Source organism: Lepisma saccharinum, chromosome 2, assembly GCF_977018435.1.
Source record: "Lepisma saccharinum chromosome 2, izLepSacc3.1, whole genome shotgun sequence".
NCBI classification, from domain to species: Eukaryota; Metazoa; Arthropoda; class Insecta; order Zygentoma; family Lepismatidae; genus Lepisma; species Lepisma saccharinum.
Window position 1 is genome coordinate 166,846,593 of NC_139230.1, and position 18,809 is coordinate 166,865,401.

Here is an 18,809-nt window from a genome sequence, read left to right on the forward strand (position 1 = left end):
TCAGTTAAAGTAATTTTTACAAAGAATTTGTGCTAACAATTGTGTTATTTGAGGAAATGCTCCTGCGTGCACAGTTGTTGACTAAAAACAATTTGCACTCTTTTAACCAAAAAATTATTTAAAAGATGTTCCAATTAAAATTTCTCTGAAAAAGTAAACTTTCAAATTACACACAAATGTTTCACAAACAATTGACAATATGTAGTTTGAATTAAATCCTTATTTGCAGGGAAGCTAGAACAATATAACCTGGTTAATTTAAGTCATTTGCATTATTTAATTTTTGCATGAGTACATGAATTATTTATCTATGAATGTGCATGCAATTTTAGAATAAATAACATCGTTTGACTTAGTGTAAATTCTCTCTGTTTACAGTGCAAGGCCATTCAACTAGGTTTTTAAGATTAACATTGTTGTATTTAGAGCTGAGGTAATGTAAGATGATGGCTCATCACAGTGTTCATTGTTTACCATTTACCCTTTTTTTTTTTTTTTTTTTTTTTTCAAAAAGTGCAAGAGGTAGAAAAATAATCCTGTCCGGGAAACATTTTTCACAGTAGCCAGAAATCACATCAGTCACGTAGTTTTGAACAGGACCATTATGTAAAACTTTCTCATGTGGGAAAGGAATATTAAATTGTAAAGTAATTAAAAGTTAATATTATATCCTTCATATAAGCTTGATAGTTAAATTACTTTTTCTGTCAAAGGCAAGACAAGCTACCCCAGCAATCAATTGTTCAATTAATACACATTTGGTCGCCTTGTTCTTTTGCATTTTGAAGCACATGGTATCTTCACAGATAACTGCCTTATCCCTTTCACATGCACAACAAAGAAAATGAGCTTCCAGGTAGAAAAAAAAAAGATGGGGGCTGTTGTCGTTGTGACAGAGTATAAAGCCAGCTTTAGACTAAAGCATTTCCTTTAACATTTTTGCTAGCATAAATGCTACGTAAATGCTTCCAAAAATCTTATAACCGATAGTACTTTACACGAAAGCATTTTATGGAACATTTCAGTTAGCTGTTTCAATTACAATGTACCATACATACAGCACAAAAGGCATGTAGAGTTACACCGTCAATGCTGTGTGCACGGTATTTACAATTGAAAAAGCTAAAATATTCTTCCATACGTGTTCAGTAAACATTGTAAAGTATGTATTTAATCAGCGCCATTCTTTTCTACCTAAAACCATTTAATACAAAGCGATATTCCTCTTGATTAAATAGTTATAGTCGTTTAAAAGTGTGATGTGATACGTTGTTTACATCTCAATGTGACCGCCATTACATTTGCACTCATGACCATGAGGTCACTTCTGATTGGTTATGCTACAAAAAATGCTATGGAAATAGAGCCAGGTCTATCCTTGTGAAATGCAATGAAATATGCCATGGTATCTGAAATGCCATAACATTTCTCACTTTACATGGTAGCTTTTTGGTCATGGCATAAATATTAAGAAAAATGTTAAGAGAAATGATTTTGTCTAAAGCGGGCCTAAGTTAACAACCAGTTGTCCAGTTTGCTTACCATGATTAAGTGAAATTTAGAATTTCCAATGATCTGACATTCCTTGTGACTCTCAATCTGGCGAATACCTTCAATACAAACAAAGATTTACAGTACATTCTTCAATGTAGGGGAAGTAACAGGTGCATTAACAAGTTGAACTAAGGGGAAATTTGCAGAATAGGTAGTTTTAGGTACGATTAAGCAAAATAGGCACTAACCCTCAAAATAGACATATGAGGGGCATGTAAAAAAAGAAGGGCTGATTGGTTATTACAGAGAATAAAATCAAGCGAGAAAATTTTTATTTTGATGCTATGCAAGTGCATACCCTGGCTGTTTTTCTACATAGTCACCATGATGCTCTAAACATTTTTGGTACCATAGAACAAGTTTACGTAGACCCTCTGCATAGAAATCTGTTGCTTGGGATCTCAGCCAGTCTAGAACTGATGTCTTGAGAACTTCATTATCATCGAAACGTTGCGAAGCAAGCTACTTTTTGAGGTGATGGAACAGAAAGTAGTCACTTGGGGCAGGGTCAGGACTGTATGGTGGGTGATTAAAACGTACCCATCGGAATTTTTTAATTGTCGCAACAGTACGGTCAGTTGTGTGTGGGTGGGCGTTTTCATGAATAAACAGAATTCCAGACCGTAACATTCTTCTTCGCCAGATTAGGATGGCACGTTCCAGATTAGAAAGTATTTGGCAATGCACACCTGCTGTGATGGTTCGTCCCAGTTTCAGAAATTTGATGAGAATTACACCTTTTTAGTCCCGAAACACGATTGCCATGATTTTGCGATGTGATTGTGTTTGCTTGAATTTCTTCGGTTTCGGTGAACTGGAGTGACACCATTGCATGGATTACTGCTTCGACTCACCAGTGACGTACGATATCCAGGTTTTGTCTCCAGTCACTATGTGAGAAGAGTCCCACCCTTCTCCCAGCGGGGCAAAAAATCACGTGCTGATTTCATTCTTTCATGTTTGTGAGTGTTTGTCAACATTTTTGGCACCAACCTGCACACAGTTTGCGATAATCCAGATTGTCCGTTACAATTCGGTGCAATGTTTTATCAGACACTTCAGGAAACTCCTTGCCTAGATCAGTAATGGTGAAACTGTGATTGGATTGCACTTTCTCATGAAAACGTTGCACAAGGTCGTCCGTCTGAACACTAGGTCTGTTGCTCCGCTCGTCATCATGAACATTTGAACGTCCTTCCCGAAAAGCACGACACCATTGTCTTACCTTTCCTTCACCCATTACTGTTGGTCTGTAAATGGCACAAGATTCCTGATGAATGTCAGCTGCACTCAGTCCTTTTCCTTTGAGAAATCTAATCACCGACCTCACCTCGCATTTGGTGGGATTTTCTATTACGGCAGCCATTTCAACTTCCTACTACTCGCACGTACACACCCTCACACTGAGAAATATACCTCTGTTGCAGGCACAGAATACTAAAGCATTCTTCCATGCTCACGTAGCTTTGTCAGTGTTCCCAGACCCAAGTAAAAAATTATCGGCCGCTTTTTTTGACAGTGCCTCGTATTATATAGGCACTATAAAAATGTATTTTAGGACTAGGAACGCCATGATAAGGACTTGAAACATTAAAGCCTAAAGCCGAGGGAGGATGTCTGTTGTCAATTGGAAGGTAGAAGACAACCAAACAGTTAGTGATCACAATCTGATTAGTTATAATATCCAACTTATGAAAAGACACACACTTAATAATGATAACATCAAGAGAATCTGGAGTACCAGAGATCAAGACCTTCTGAGGTCACTGGTCACGAATCAGCTTCAGCTAAATCCTATGAGTAAAGGAAGACTGGCTGAGGATATTGCAAAAACTATTACAAATGCTATTACATCAGCAATTCGATCAATTCCCAAATCCACCAAAAGCTCACCCAAGCATGAGTGGCCCCAGTATATATTGACACGTAGGAGTGTCACCCGTCGATTGAGAAAGCGCTACCAAAAGGCTGCCACAGAAAGAGACAGGTTGTTCCGTTTGGAAAAATATCGGAATTCCAAGCGCATCTACTCTTCCCTTATTGAACAGTACAAAGTGAAATCATGGTCAAGGTTCGTTCAGCAGGAGATTGAAAGAAATCCTTGGGGGAAACCATACAGAATGGCCTCACAGAGGAGCAGGCAAAGGTTTGCTCCCGTCCCAATGAAGAAAAGTGAAACTAGTTATACTAAGACCTGGGACGAAGCCGTTTCCTACTTGATGGAAAAGTTACTTCCGTTGGATGATCCTCTTCAAGACACTCCAGAACAGCGGATCATAAGAGCGAATGCAAATAATAACTACAACAATCAACTGATGGTAATACCCTTCGCTCAAGAGGAGATTGCACTTATTATCGATAGATTGAGAAATAGGAGTGCCCCTGGTCCTGACGGCATTTCAAATGAAGTCATCAAGATTTTGAAGAACAACTTACTTGGTGACCTTCAGCTACTTTATAATCAGTGTTTACTCCAGGGGATCTTCCCCAATACGTGGAAATTGGCCAGACTTGTGCTCTTTTTAAAGGATGCTAAAAGGGACCCAGTTCTCGTCAAGTCATACAGGCCGATATGTTTATTGGACACCCTGGGTAAAGTTTTTGAGAGACTTATTGCCAAACGCTTAAACGAGAGATTAATCCTTAGCAACAACTCTGAACGGCAGTATGGCTTCCAGAAGGGACGCTCCACTGAGGATGCAATCAATATGGTGACACAGATTGTACAACAAGATCTCAGGAAATATGTCCTTGCTATAACTATTGATATAAGTGGAGCGTTCGACAACGTCTGGTGGCCGTACTTGCTTGGAGAACTTCAAAAGCTTCACATACCAATGGCTTTATATAATGTTATAAAGGATTACTTAAGCAATAGGAGTGTCCAATACACATGGGGTACAGCCAGTATAAATAGAAATATCAATAAAGGCTGCCCTCAAGGTTCCGTATTGGGACCCATACTTTGGAATGTCACGATGGAGCCAATTCTGGTGGAGCTCATGCACATGACTGACGTAACTGATGTAGTTGCATACGCTGATGACCTACTAATTATCTTCAGTGCCGACAATCGTAGAGACCTTGAAACGAAGACGAACAATGTTATGTTAAGGCTTGAAGAATGGTCATCGAAAAGTAAGCTAACAATAGCTACCGAAAAAACCCATCAGATATTGTTAAAAGGTAAACTACAGAGATCTCCAGTAATAAAGCTTGGAAATTGTTCTATTCGAGCTGCCTCGGAAGTCAAGTACTTAGGAATATTAATCGAGACACAACTGTGTTTTCGCTCTCACATAGTTAATGTCTTGACGAAAGCAAAAACCACTATGCATAACATTATGAGCATGGGTAATTTGGCGTACCGGCTGCCTTTTGACACAGCAATGCTATATTACAGAGCGGTGTTCGTGCCGACAGTATGTTATGCATCCTCTACCTGGGCAATGATGACCCTCAACCAATATGTGAAAGTCAAGTTACGGGCAGCACAGAGGAATATCTTCCTGAGAATATTGGGCGCCTTTCGGACGTCCGCTACAGCTGCTGTAATAGCAATTGTCGGTGTTCTTCCACTCGATTTCGAGGTTCAGAGATATGCAGCCAGATACTGGCTGAGGAAAGGGCAGCATAATAAGATCGTAGCCCTTCTTGGTCAAAACCTCAACACATTTCAGGACATCGATCAACACTTAGAAAATGCCTGGAAGATGGAATGGGAACAGCATCCCGGTTCCCGACGTACCAAAGGATTTCTGCCGTTGGCGAAGATAAGACCTAAAAACTCCTTCTTCCGACCATCAAAGGGTATTACTCATTTCATTACAGGGCATGGCCCTTACGGTTCCTATTTAAAGAGGTTCGGACTAAGATCTGATGATAAGTGCCAGAAATGTGGAGTAATAGATACACCGGAACACGCCCTTTTAACTTGCGAGAAATTTGACGACGTCCGAATTCGGCGTCTGAGGACCAATTTAAGAAGAGGCTCATTCCAGCAGATGGCGAGCTGCCAGCAGACCTTCAATATCGTCAACAAGCTTGCGGATATAATATCAAGCTATGAGCATTTCGAGTATAGAAGATCAGACCCCACAGAAAGAGATACCACTCCTGGCTCTACTATACGTGGGACTGTCGCAGTTCAGGATGTACTTAGGAGATCAACTCGGGTACTGAGATCAGCCATTACTGTGACCACTGAGGAAGATCATCAGCAAGAAGAGATCAGGTACTACGAGACAGGACAACTTCCCTTAATAGAGGACGTTTCTTCATAACCTCCATTAGAGGAAAACAGTCGGAAGAATTCGAAGCAGATTCGTAGTGCAGACCTGATTCCAACACTAGAGCGGATGTTGTGGTCTTCATTAAAGGGCACTCCAGTTTTCTACGGGCCCTATTGGACCCTGAATTATTATTCTCTATATTTTATATATTATATATTATTCTATATTTACCATTTGGATCTTATTCTATATTAAACCTATGCATGCTTCTCGAAAACTTCTCTAGATTCTCAAACTCTAATTTCAAACATCTCGGTTTTATTTTAGGTACCGAGATTTATATTACTCGCTTATCTTCTTATTCAAACTGGTGTAGAAGCGGACATTCCCAGAACCTAGTTAACCACTCCAAAGTATATCCTTCACTCCGGGACACGAAGAATACCGTACTCAGCAGAAGCACCAACGACAAACGATAGCTGAGTGAGAGGGTATAAGAAGTGAGAGTGGCGAGTGGTGGCGGAGGTTCGCACCTTCGTGTCCCCAAAAAAAAAAAAAAAAAAAAAAAGTCTAATTAAAGCCTATGATTTATTACACAGGAATAAAGAAGGTAAATAGGTGGAGGTTGGTCATTGAAGATAAAATACTGTGGGTGGGGAGATTAGTAACCGAAATAATAATTACATGTCGGGGGTTAGAAATTTAAAATAACGGGGGTAGGAGTTAGTAGTTGAAATTAATAGGTTGCATGGGTTAGGAATGCCATAAAATGGGGTGGCAGGGGTTTGTAAATTAGAATAATAGAGTGGTGGGAATAAGGGACATTCACAACACACATACGAATGATGCAACAGAGTTCCACAGAGGATTACACTGGCAGTGGGCCAGGCACCAGGCCCTCATTAACCTTCAAAATTGCAGTCACTTCGGTGTAGAGTGCAACACACATATCTTTGCCGTTGCGCAGATCCCAATTTTCGTTCCGTTTCTCTCTCTCTCAACATCACATGTTCTACCCTGCTCGCCAACCTTCGCCATTGTTGCCATATTGTCATTCCATTCCTAGACACACTTGGGCAAACATCATTGAAAACAATTGAATAGCACTCCAGTTCGTGGTTCACACCGTTCGGCAGGGATGGTAATGTGGCAATATTGCATGGCATAGTGGTTGCTTCTTTTATGCAGTCCATTTTCATTGGCTAGCTAGTGACTAGTGTTGCGAAATGTAAACATGAAGCACTATTTCTGTTACAGAAGGAGAAAGGCAAAATGACTGTGAGTTTTGTTGGATTGTAAACACCATATTTTTATTTTAAGTATTTGACTGGTTTGACATTGTGTGCGTGTATTGCGTGTGTGTAAGTGAAAGTGCATGTGTTTGGTTAGTTAACGTTAAATTCCATAATGCCTAAAGTACTATTGTTCACATTTCATCACTTTAGAATTGCTCAAAATAAATACATTATATGGATGCATGAGCATTTCAACATTCGGCTCTGGCACCGGCATGTATTCTTGTAGGAATTGTATGATGGATGCTGTTATTTTTGCTGCTTAATGCAATCATGTTTTTTTTTCTGTTAAAATTGGCATGTTTTGATGGTTGACAAGGTCATAACAAATGAAAAAGCCATGCGGCTTATTGTCTGGTGGCAATATATGTACGTCTTATTCTTGTTGCGGAAGCCGGCATCGTTTGTAAATGTACAACAAAGGCAGCCAACTGTCGGCCATCAGAGATACAATAATACTGCTTAAGGAGGAGTGTTTGTTGTCCAATTGTCGCTGTTTAACACTTTCGCAAGTTACACTGTTCTACAAATTTTCACTTTTTTCTGTTACAGAAAGGAAAGTAGCTCTTTCTTACTTAAATTGACCTCCTGAACACAAATACTAATTTCATTTTCTAAGATTGGCTCTTCATTTGAGTTACAGCATAATTCATGTTACCCATAAGCAATGCCTTGGCTCTTATTTTCAAGATAGCATAATTCATGTTACATAACAATTAATCATAATCAATGTGGGCATAACTTTATAAATATATTAAGAGCGCCCACAAAAGGAGGCCAGGGGGTCACTTGGGAAGAATTAATACAATTCAAATTTTGAAATTAAAGCGTGAAAATATAGATGAGAGACGCCGTGAAAGACAGATGCAAATTAACTTAATGCTGGTGATGCTTTATGATAATTCTCTTAACCCATCCGAATACCATTTCATTTCAATATTTTGTCCTGTGAAATACCATTTAATTCCGGCCTCCGACCATGGAAGTTGAAGGACAGTACGGAACTTTAAATTTCTTAAAAACTATTCAACTAATTTACATGAAATTTTAGATTGTTACAGTGGAAGACCATTAGTACATGTTAGAATAAACAAATTAATTGTAAATCTAATATAAATTACCTAATAGTTCTGCTTTTGTGTGGTATAGCTTGAAACATTCCGGCATGTGCAGTGCAACTTTACATTTCTCACACTCCCAACGGCTACTTGACTTCTTGTTTTGTGCAGAACACACTTTGCACTGTCTTGGTGGATTCTGTTTTATAGCATTTGGAGGGATTTGCTGAGGGAAATGTGCCCAATTGGCACACATAGTCTCATAGGTATGTCTCCGGAAGGGCGTCCTCTTCGGGCATATTCTGGCAGGGCAAGTTCCTTCAAGATTTGCTCTATTACCAGAAGTCTGAATTCATTAAATTTGAAACCCTTGATAGATGGCCTAATCTTCTTGTATATGACATATGCATTGTAGAAAGCTAAGTCTAACATATAGAAAAATATTTTCTTATATGCCTTCAAGTAACAACGCATGATTGGAAATGATGCCAGCTGCTTCCCCTGCACTTCACAAGACTTTCATCAATTGCAATGTCTTGTTCAGGTGTGTAAACATGCTGGAATCTACTACTGATATACTCCATAGGTTGTCTGATTTTGGCTAGCTTATCTTCTGGATTCAAATTATTGTTATTTACAAAATGTAAGTACCTCATGATTAAAACAAATCTTTTGAATGGCATGACAGTAGCAAAAAATGGAGTTTCTGAGAGTTTTCTAGTACTCCAGTAGCTTTGCAGGCTTTCTTTTTTTACCTGGGACTGAAGGACACACAGACAAATAAATGCTAAGATTTCATCTGGTGTTGTGTCAAACCATTTAGATTCAGTACTATTAGATTGTTGATCACCATTGAGTTCTGCATTGTTTATTTTGCTTTGAGCATAGATGTTCGTTTCCCTAGATATACTAGCCCATAAATCATCCTGAAGGAACTTTTTCACTACATCGCAAGCTCTGGGAGAATCCCCTAATGAACGCAGAAAAATGTTATTTACACCAGGCTTACCTGAAAATGGTAATTTCTTTGGTATTTCATTTTGGGGACACGATTCCGACCATTTCCAGTCTTCGAACTTGCTTCTCTTGGGGGTTTCAACAATTTCCCCCTCACTTTCACTACTTTCACCAGAAGGACCACTATCACTACTTTCACCAGAGGGACCACTTTCACTTTCACTAATGCTACAAGAATCACTCTCTTCATTCCCCTCATCAAAATCCACATTTTCATCTTCGTCACTATCAAAAAGCAAATCTTCTGTCAACGAATCTTCAACAAATCTTCTTCGCGACATGTTTCCAAGACGTAACAAACGAAGGTTTGTTTATATGAGAAATTACTGAAGAAAGCAAGCTTGAATCGGTATGAAAAATTTAGCATCACAAACATAGACGTCACAGATTCAACAGATCATACAACCTCTGCCATCTATGAGCAAAATAAGAAAGTACGTGATGAAAATCGGGAGGCCGTCGATTCGACGGCTAGGTATGGCAAGCAAACTTCAAGTCGGGCTGTCGAATCGACGACTAGGTATGCAGATGGGTTAACCGGGGGAAACCATAACTCTGTTTCTTCCACTTTAAACACCAGTGGTAGTGTGAGTCGTGTATCACATGTCATTGCAGTTCCAGTACCAGTGTGGACGGCCTTATTGGGAGAGAACAGTTAAAATGCCACCAGGTTTATTAATGCAATGAAAAAATAATAAATTGTTTAATTTTGTTTGAAATCACTATGAAGAAGTCTTCTTTACATCATTTTGGGTAATTTTACACAAGGATTAGTCCACATTTAGCAGTTTTAGTCCATATGTATGTACATATAAAGCCACTTGTTAGCACATATAAATCCCAGCCCTAGTTATAATGCATGGCGTTTAAAACTCGACGTTAGATAGAGCTGAGTTCTCTAATTTCCTTGTTCTATGATCAGCTGTGCCTTGGTACACTGTAGCGATTTTTCTATCGAGCAGATTAGCAACACTGTTTTCCTGTTTTTCATTGCCTTCTCAGAAGAGCACCCCATTATACCCCATGTGGTGGGAAATAGCATTAGGCAGTAATTGGTGGGAATTAGCAACTGATCATAATACGGTGGTGGAAATTATTAGTTGTGAGTAATAGGGTGGTGAGGATTAGTAACTGAAAACAATGAGGTGGTACTATTGATTGATTGATTTTGTTGTTTTAAGGCCACTTTATGCACAGATACGCTAATGGGGACTGGTCCTACATTTTAGAGAGGGATCTGAACCATTGTGCCATGTGCCTCCACCAGGTATCTAACCTGGGACCGAGGTGGTACGAATTATTAATTGAAAGCAATGCAGGGTGGTGAGGTGAGGATTGGACTCATGATAATGTTGTGATTGAGATTAGTCATTGAAAGTAATAGGGTAGTGGAGAATGATAATTGGTAAGCAATGGAAATGTTGAAATTTGTTAATTGAGATATACAAATTTGTGGAAAAAATCGAAAATGTACTTGTTATAATGATTATTTATTTATTCCTTTGTTTTGCACCAAGTCTGTCTAAGCGTGAAGGAAATGTTATAAACATTTTTCATTACATTTTATACTTGCCAATTGTGTGAGCAGCAAGTTAACGATAAAATAGTGTGTCAGCATGTCTGAAGGTTAGAAGTCTTCCATTGTATAAATATTCTATCGCTTTCACTGTTAAATATTGACCTGTAGTCAGTGGTCCCCAGTTGTGCTCTAGGCCGGGCAGATTGGAATTTTTTCGTTTCCAGATAAAACTGGTACCATGTCTCGAGTGACCTACATTTGAAAAATGTGTAATTTGTAAAAAAACAAAAATAAAACAACTGAAAACGCCAATTTCACTCTCATCTTGAGTAGTTGAAGACAGGTTTGTGTTTAGTCTGCTGCTTTTGCGTTTGTTATTTCTACACATATAATAAGAACTTTAAAACCCTTCCACAGGCTAATTCTGTTGCTCATGTTCTCCGGAGTCCTTCCCCTACTCCAGGTCACTAATAAGATGGATAGAAATCCCACTAGGAAGTTAGCTATTAACAGTTTGAAAAACCGCAATATTTCAAGAATAAAAATAAAATACAGTAACTCAAAGTTTGGTATAATGTTAGAAAAATCATTGTTAGCACTCATCCAAATTATAATTATTCAGTTCACTGATAACCGAGATGATCGTATCAAATTTGGTATTTAGACTAAAGGAAATCTCTCAGCGAGTCATATTATGAATTTATAATGCACGTTAATAACTGTAATGAATGATAATCTGATGAAACAAAGGCCACAATGAATACCCGAATTCTACCAGAAGCTTCACAACACATTACAATAAATACTATTCACATGGCTGGGTAATTTTCAAATGGAATACTTGGTTTTTGAAGGAAAAATACACAATTTAGGAGAAATTTATGGTGGCATCAGCCTCAGACCATCAAATATACATCTTATGTCGAAACAAAATGTTTGTCGTTCAAAATGTTCTCAACACGATGTATTGTATTCATTGAATTGATATTTTTAGTCCACTTTATGCACAGATAAGCTAATCGAAACTGGGCCTACAGTTTAAAGTGGGATCCGAACCATTATGTTCCTCCACCAGGTATTGAACCGGGGACCCCTTGATTACAAGGCAACGTCACTACTACGCCATATTATGGTCATCACTTATATAGGGATACACTATTTCCAGTTTTTGCTAATTTCTTACCAATTCAGTATCCAGTCCCAGTGCAGACTACATTCTTAGTGAGTACAATTCAAAACTTACAACCATTTTAGAGTGTTGGTAGGGGTATAACTTTACATAAAGTTATTTAATTTTAGTGTGTTTAGAAGGGCCATGGAGGCCAAATTCAAATTTTGTTGCCATGGTATTGATAGTTAATTTATAACTTTTGAGCTGCATTTCTTATAGCCATTACATATCCTTCTTGACTGATTGGATATTACATTTCAGCAAAAATCAGGTGTCAAGATGGCAGAAAATAAATAGATTTTCAATGTTTTTTTTTTAGCAGTTAGATACGTTTGAATATTGATCCAAATTTCCACTTCAGTCTATTTTAATGCTACTGACCTACTCTAATCAGAATTCGAAAATACACTTGGTGTGGTTGATGCACTGGTGAGAGAATCATAGTGGCAATGGAGAGAAAACTCCCATTTTTACCAGAGTTTTTTCTTTCACCACTGCCGAAATCTGGACAGGGGCAGTTGAATGAATCGAGGAGAAAATGATCCTTTTCTTGCCTACGCTCAGGTTGTTGCAGGGCAGAGACTGTGTACTGGGAGAGGGTGACACAGGACAAGGCTGATGGGGCTTTCTTTCTTTCCGAAGGAACTGTTTTTACCAAAAATCCCGCTAGGTGGCTTGTTGTCGAGTCAGACGGCAAAGCACAAACCTTACCAACATCCAGTACATTCTTAACTAGTCAGGTTATCTAGCCTGATTAGATTAGATTACCCTTGAATAAAATCCTTTGCAAGGTCCTTGGTTGGGACAAACCTTGATACAGTTAATAAATGTAGGCTAGGGTAATAGCGGAGTGATAAGTTCACATATTTCAATAGGAAAAAGAAATACACACTGCAGTAAGAAACTCTCATCTTTATTCTACTGAAAAGAGTAAAATAGACACAGTAAAACAAAATTCAAATGATAGATCACATGGTGGACTAGGTGAAATTCGCATCTAAGAGAAGTTGGATAGTTGTTATTTTTCCTGACCATTCCAAACCCCAAAGGGAGAAGTGCCTACTGATAATGGTATTGATAGTTGAATAATTCATATTACTCTGAATGTTCATGTTAGTTTCATTATCAAAAATAAATTGATTCGTGATTATGATTTTGGCATGGAGTTGCTCAAAGTTTGCTGCATGCCACAGGATACCCTGACTTCAAAATTGTATAGACTCTTAGCAGTGGCAAAATTTGATCTAGAGTTGAGCCAACACCAATACCAATTTATTGGTCAGACACTTTTCTGGAGTGTGGATATCTCATGGTATCCACAAAAGTACCATGATTCTAAAGAAAAGTTCAGTTATCATTTATTTTACACAGGTATTTTACTATTCCAATGTAATTCTATGAATGTTTTAAAGCAATACTTTAGTAAATTGAGATATTGTTATGAGATTATGAGTTTTTGTTTTCAAGTCCACTTTATGCACAGATGGGCTAATCAGTATTACTGGACCTACAGTTCAATGTGTGATCCAAGTAACTTTGTACCTCCATTGGTTATTGAATATGGGACCCTGTGTTTACAAAGAGGTGGCATTTCCACTAAGCCATTGGGGAGGCCTTTAGTAAATTCATGTGTAATATACAGTAGTTTGCTTACTCAAGTAAGTAAAACCCTACCTAACTGAAATGTAAAGTTAGACATGTATGTAGGGAGGGCAAAATCCAGATAGAATTTTATTGTGATTATTTTTCATCCAGATATTGGATATTTGCATTTTCAATATTTAAAATTTTTGTAGTTATCTGGAGAATATGTGTCATCTGGATTTGAATAGGTTTAGAATATTCTGAACAACTTTTAATTGCTACCAACAAGTAATGGCAAGAACATTGTCATGGGTATGGGTGGTTGGTTTAAAGTGGTATTTGCTCATCCTTAATTTGAACTGATTCATCCTGATTGACCAATACTAATAATGATAATAATTTTTATTTTTTAGGGTGTAGATCCTGTTCAATTGTGGTACTTCGTGCAGAATTACTTTCAACATGAATTTCGAGGATCTTGTGAAAGTTTAGAAGAGCTCATTTCCACAGACGAACATTTCTTTTTCCTAGTGAAAGAGATACATTCTTTCTACTTGTCTGAACAACTCTTCCTTTTGCAGACAATCAAGATCATTTTGAGCAGTGTTGAAATTAACAACCATCCATATGAGGTGAGATAATCATTTAAGAAAAGGAAAATTATAATTTCATAAAAAAAGAGAAAAAAATTGCTTCTTTCATGTATGTTTTTTTTCTTGTTAACACAGTAGAACTCCATTTCATTCATGAAATGAGACATGGTAGTAAATAGATATAATGAGCTGAAGTACTCATTTATTCATGCAACAAGTTTTGGTTAGTGTTCTACTAATTTTGGTGGCCACCATCCTCATTGGATCTTGCTGCACTGATGCTTCGTGATGAGCATCTATTGTCTTTGGTTTGCAGAATGCCACTAGCTAGGTATTACTTACTTGCATTTGCATCATCTACTCATCCACTTGCATTTGCATCATCTACTGTTCCTTGGTGTTAACTTGAAGTAGTAGGGGGATCCGCTTGTTTGCTGTCGATGATTAATTCATGTGGGAAATGCATGATGACATGTGTTTCTTTGATTTTAGTGTGTCTGAGAGTTTGAGCTGTGTGTCTGACATGTACTTTCCAATTTTGTGGTCATTGTATCTGATGAAAAAAAAGAGGTAGAAAGGGAAAAAAGCCCAATTCACCACCAGATTTTGTAAGGATATCAAACAAAAAACAATAGAAGTTAGCCAAGCAACCGTGCATCATGTTCTAATGAGGATGGTTGCAGAGGCCACCGAAATTAATAGATCACTACCAAAAACAGTTGTGCAGATTAGCGAGTACTTAAGCTCTTTAAATCAAATTTCATATTCTCAAACTTTACACTATTCTGCATTATACATTTAACCTTCCTGATACTAATACAGTGGCTGCGGTACCTCAGTCGGTAACGCGTCTGACTACCATGCTCGAAACCCGGCCGGTTCAAATCCAGGAACTTTCCTAACGTTTGAAGCAGCTCCGGCGCCCACCCATGACATGGGTACCTGGGGGAAACCTGGGGGGGGGGGGGGGGGGGTAAAGATGGTCAGGGGTGTGATGCTGATCACATCACTCCCACCCATGACCGGATGAAGAAAGTGTGGGGTGTTACCCCAACACCCCCTATACTCCTTCATGGTGTGGTGCTAAGCATGGGGGAGCACTTTACCTTTTACCTTTTTGATACTAATACAATGAAATCGCAATTATACGTTTCGTGATAGTACATTTTTCTTGTTAGTAGGTTTTTTCTGGTGGTCCCTGCCAATTCCCCTAAGGCTGCATGCTATTATATTTGTTATACAATTTTCAGATATACGATTATTCCAGTTATACGTTCAATGACGTTCAGACTCTCGACTTGGAATTCTATTTGTGTCGCTTGCATCGGAGGGCATGGAATGGTCAATGCACTCTTGAACCAGATTGGCCTGTGCTAAGTAATCCTACTTTTGTTCTTTGCATTGTGGTGGGCAAATCGTATCTGCCTAAAGCAGATCGGAGATTGATATCTTTCAAGCTGTCAGACAAGTCACTGGTGCCACACTTCCCTGCCTGTCATAAACATTACAAACAAGCTGAAGAAAGGGATTGGGAGTCAAGAGCAGCCAGCAGAGGTGGGGTAGTTCAGTTGTGTCTTATTACTGGGTCATTCCATGCCAAACCATCCAATAATGATTGCATGACCATTTTAGAAAAATTTCATTTTTAGTACATAGATTTGTACATGTTTCTACATATCAAAACCAATGTTCAAAAAAAAATTATTTTCTTTAGTTCTCCTGGGGCAGACATTTTTCCAACATGGCGCATGACTTTTTTTGCTCATGTAACAGTATACAGAAACCTTAATATCTCAAAAACCATTAAAGCTAGAGTCCTGAAACAAAATTCATTTTGTAGCTAATGAAGTATACTTCCTATGATATTCAGGTATGTTTTGCTTGAAATTGCATCGTAAGTATGAAAATTATGGTTGAAAATGGGGTAACAATAGTTAAAAAATTGCATTTTTAAGCCCGATTTTTTTTAATGAAGGGGTTTAGTCTAAGGCTTGATTTTCTTTTCATGTGTAGACCTACCTGCAGGGTGTCTGTAAATAAAATATCATTGCCTAGAAATGCACCCCTTTTTCACAGCATGGGCTCAAACATGGCCGTTCATTGAATTTTGACAGTTTTCGGGGTTAAATATCTCCCTTTAAAAATTCTGAAATTTGGCACATAGGAAGCCCTTCATGAAACCTAACTAACAGTAAAAATCTCAACTTTTAGATTCAACTCGTTTTGGTCAATATGAGGTAACCTATGTCACCTAATTTCTGACGTTGCAAAGTGAGGTTAAACTACATCTCATACTTAGAATAATGAAGTATTTTCTTTTTCTTTTTTAAATTTGGGTTAAATAAAGCCTCAGGAAATATAATAACATAAGGTTTTAATACTTGACTTACCAGAAATTGAAATTACAAGATATGACAATTGAAAATCTGCAAAATTTCATTGCAAAAGGTTTGATTTATTAGGTACCCACGACCAAGCCTTAGACTAAACTCCTTCATTAAAAAAATCGGGCTTAAAAATGCAATTTTTTAAACTATTGTTACCCCATTTTTCACCATAATTTTCGTACTTACGATGCAATTTCAAGCAAAACATACCTGAATATCATAGGAAGTATACTTCATTAGCTACAAAATGAATTTTGTTTCAGGTCTCTAGCTTTAATGGTTTTTGAGATATTAAGGTTTCTGTATACTGTTACATGAGCTAAAAAAGTCATGCGCCATGTTGGAAAAATGTCTGCCCCAGGAGAACTAAAGACAATAATTTTTTTTGAACATTGGTTTTGATATGTAGAAACATGTACAAACCTATGTACCAAAAATGAAATTTTTCTAAAATGGTCATGCAACCATTTTTTAAAGATATGGTTGATTTGAAATGGAATGACCCTACTGTCATATTTAAAGATAATATGGTTGTTGAAGACAGAGAAGTTGCAGATCTTTTTTTGTGTAAAATGAAATTGCAAATAAACGAATTATTGAACACTGAGACTTATTTTTACCATTTGAATGGTTCTGAAGAAAAGCAGCAGTTATACTAAACACTGTGTGCAATTTTGTTCTGCAAGCACCATTTAAAAAAGTACTTTGTTTCCCTTTTCGTTACTATGGGATAAATTGAAGATTAAAGGCTATAAGTGCTCAACTACTGCATCTTTTTGAAAAATTTAAATTCTAAATGTGAGAATGAACATAAAGCAACAATTTAAGAAACATCCGAGAATTAAGGGTCCAGGGGAGAAGCGGGGCAAAAGCCCCAAGTTAAGAGTTATTCCAAAATTATGCAAAATTTCTGAATGCCGTAATTTTCATCTTTTTTTGCAAAGTTGTGGTACGAGCATTACAAATCCTCATAGAGAGGTCTTTTGTCATACTTCCTTCAAAATTTGGTCCATCTAGCATCCATAGGTCCGACACTAGAAGTAAAATTCATTAATTATGCAAAATTTTCGAATGTCGTAATTTCATCCCCCCCCCCCCCAAAGTTGCGGCACAACTATTACATATCCTCATAGAGCGGTCTTTTGTCGTGCTTCCCTCAAAAATGTGGTCCATCCAGCATCCGTAGGGCCAACACTAGAAGCAAAATTCTTTAATTACTCAAAATTCCGAATTCCATAATTTCAGGGTTTTTTTTTTTTCAAACTTGTGGCACGAGCATTACATATCCTCATAGAGTGGTCTTTTGTTGTTCTTTCTTCAAAAATTGTTCCATCCAGAGCCCTTAGGGCCGACACTAGAAGCGAAATTCCTGAATTATGCAAAATTTCCAAACTCCGTAATTTCATCCCGCCCCCTCCCCCCAAAGTTGCTGTGCAAGTATTACATATCCTCATAAAGCGGTCTTTTGTCATGCTTCCCTGCAAATGTGGTTAACCCTAATTATTGGGAGGCACAATGTATAAATTTTAGCTCCATTATAAGCCCTATTGAGAAAGAAAACAAAAGCAATTTACTTCTCTCTGCGACAATCTCGAGTTTCGATGTTTTTGTACGTGCATCAATTTTGAAAAGTGCATGCTTGAAAAGGCACCGGCTTCAACAGGAATACAGGCATGAGAGACTCTGTCTGCTAAAGGTTTAATTCAACTTTATGCACAGAATGCTAATCAGGACTGGACGTACAGTTTAAAGTGGGATCCGAACCACTATGTGCCTCCACCAGAACCCCTTGATTACAAGGTGAAGACATTACCACGATGTCTTCGGGGAGGCAAAAAAAAAGAAATGTATACGTAATTTCACCTTGAAAATCCTGGGCATGCCACTGGCTCTAGTGTTCAAAGGGATTAATCTTGTGTTATGTGCAAGATAAGAATTATGGATTTGTATATCAGAAGGCAGGGCAAGACTGAAAAGATGCATCCTTTATGTTGGATGAGTCATTGCTGTCAAATGCGATATCTGCAAGGGACTACTTTGGAAAATATAGTCATAACACTGCCTCCGGTAGCAGCCTCCTTCCAGACAGTCTGGCACCAACATGCAGGTGGTGGAATAGAAGGTCCAGCAAGTTTTAAAGATAAAGCGCTTGTTGAAGGCAAGAAAAACTGAACTACAGCATTCATTTTTTATTTTTATTTTGGGCAGCAGGGTGCTTATTCCTGAACGAGCAATATTTCCTATGCAGATATCTGCATTAAAAAGAAGGGTGCCTCATGAAATTATTGCACATCATAGCTCTGCACAGCAGTTGCAGATTAATTCTTTCTAGTGAAAGGAAATTAGAGACTTTTTTTACTCATTCATAAACCAATATAGGATAACTGGGGTTGGCAAAT

The 18,809-nt window shown here is 37.9% G+C and overlaps 1 protein-coding gene across 1 annotated transcript in view; it reads left to right on the forward strand.

The window, feature by feature from the left end:
- LOC145984176 (nucleoporin NUP188-like) overlaps nucleotides 1-18,809 on the forward strand; it is a 174,515-nt gene that overhangs the window by 3,648 nt on the left and 152,058 nt on the right. Inside the window, exon 2 of the mRNA XM_083117667.1 lies at nucleotides 13,844-14,062. Coding sequence (XP_082973793.1) covers nucleotides 13,844-14,062 — 219 coding nt within the window. The remainder of the gene's footprint in view (nucleotides 1-13,843; nucleotides 14,063-18,809) is intronic.